Source organism: Varanus komodoensis, unplaced genomic scaffold (genome assembly GCF_004798865.1).
Source record: "Varanus komodoensis strain SLA01 unplaced genomic scaffold, ASM479886v1 scaffold3, whole genome shotgun sequence".
NCBI lineage: Eukaryota > Metazoa > Chordata > Lepidosauria > Squamata > Varanidae > Varanus > Varanus komodoensis.
Window position 1 is genome coordinate 36829456 of NW_025335761.1, and position 1802 is coordinate 36831257.

At 72.8% G+C, this 1802-nt stretch overlaps 1 protein-coding gene across 1 annotated transcript in view; it reads right to left on the reverse strand.

Annotated features, from left to right (window-relative positions):
- The window catches only part of IRF2BPL (interferon regulatory factor 2 binding protein like), a 4795-nt gene extending 3333 nt beyond the window's left edge, over positions 1-1462 (reverse strand). Inside the window, exon 1 of the mRNA XM_044436858.1 lies at positions 21-1462. Within this exon, the coding sequence (XP_044292793.1) occupies positions 21-1357 (1337 nt within the window). The 5' untranslated portion in view covers positions 1358-1462. The remainder of the gene's footprint in view (positions 1-20) is intronic.
- Between the last annotated feature and the right edge of the window lie 340 nt (positions 1463-1802).

The following is a 1802-nucleotide window of genomic DNA, read 5'->3' on the forward strand; positions in this document are numbered from 1 at the left end:
CGCGTCCGGCGTGGCCAAGCAGATGTACCATCGGGCACGAGGCGTCGAGGTAGGGCTGCGGCAGCATGTCCGCGCCCACCATCTCCTTGAAGAAGCGCACCGACTCGGGCAGCAGGTCGCCCAGCAGGCGCCAGTCGCCCGAGCCGTGCTTCTTCTCGTACTCGAGGTACTTGAAGCCCGACGACAGGCCGCGGCCGAAGTCCTTCATGCAGTCCTGGTACATCTGCTTGGCCACGCCGGACGCGCTCGAGAAGACGGTGCCGGAGCCGCTGGGGTACTCGATGAAGAGCTTCAGCTCGTAGTCCAGGCCGGGCTTGGAGACGGCGTCGAAGGCGAAGACGCGGCCCAGCAGCGCGTGGTCCTTCTTGAAGCGCACCTCGTAGGGCGTGCAGCCGGCCAGCGTGAGCAGCGTCTCCCGCACCAGCTTGGGCTTGCTGGCCCACTCGTCGGCGCGGTTGCGCAGGCTCTCGCTCAGCTCGGCCAGCGCCTCGGCGTTGCGCTGCTTCTCCTTCAGCTCGCGCTCCTGGTCGCCGCTGCTCGACACCGAGCCGGGCCGCTTCCCGCACGGGTCGCCCGACGACGACGTCGACGAGGAGGACGACGACGACGAGGACGACGCCGACGACGACGCCGGCGGCACCCGCGGGGGAGGCAGGGCCACCCCGGCGGCGGCGGGCCCGTTGAGCAGCGTCTGCGGCAGCAGGTTGGGCGGCACGTTGAGCTGGGCCCCGCCGCCGCCGCCGGCGGGGAGGCCGCTCACCAGCCCGCCGTGCGCCCCTCGGCGGGAGGAGGACGACGACGACGACGAGGAGGAGGAGTTGGGGCTCTGGCGGTTCAGCTCGGGCGGCCCGTCGTCGGGGGCTTTGGGAAAGCCGTTGGGGCCACCCAGGCCATTGGGCAGGCGGCCCGCGTGGCTTCCGCTCAGGCTGCCCGGAGGCGGGGGATACTCGAAGCGGCTGCGCTGCTCACTCAGCCCGTAGCGCTCCAGGCCCGACGGCGCTTTCGAGGACGCCGCGTCCACATGGTTGAGCTGCTGCTGCTGCTGCTGCTGCTGCACGGCCGCCGCGGCCGCCGCCGCCGCCGCGGCCGCCGCCGCCTCCTTGGCCGACAGCCCCACGGCTTTCACGCCCACGGGCGGCGGCGGCCCCGGCGAGCGGCCGTCCTGGAAGCAGCCGTGCGCCCGCTTGAGCTGCCGGGCGGTCTCGATGACGAACTCGATGCGGTCGGCGCCCTCGTAGTTGACGCAGCCCCGGCACACGGGCTCGCTGAAGTCCCAGATCATGGCCCACGGCATGCGCGGCAAGTCGCACAGGTAGCACGACTGCCGCCGCGAGGACGACACCTGCGCCGCCGACATGGCTGCCGCTGGAGGAGGCGCAGGACGGGCGAGGCGCTGCCGTCGCTTCCTTCTGGCGAGCGCGCTCTGCTTCAGCCGCTACCGCGCCGGCCACCCTTCGCGGGGGTGGGGGGCGGCCGCCGCCGCCCGCCGCGCCGCTTCTGCTGCAGGAGGCGGGGGCGCGGGCTCTCTCTCGCCTGCCCGCCGCGCGTCCGTCCGTCTACCTGGCAGGGCGGGAAGCGCTCCCGAGTCTGCTCAGGCGAGGGGCGGAGGGGGGAGGAGGTTGGGTCCCCCCTCCAGCCGCTGCATCTGCCGCTTCCCGGCGCTTCTTCGGTGTCTCTAAGCAGCGGCTGCTCCCGCTCCTCCTCCTCCTCTCCTCCTCCTCCTCTTTCGTGGTGTTGGAGGCGGGAGGGGGAGAGAAGTCGCCAGGAGAAGGCACCGAGGGGGTGGGGGAGAGAAGGGGAGG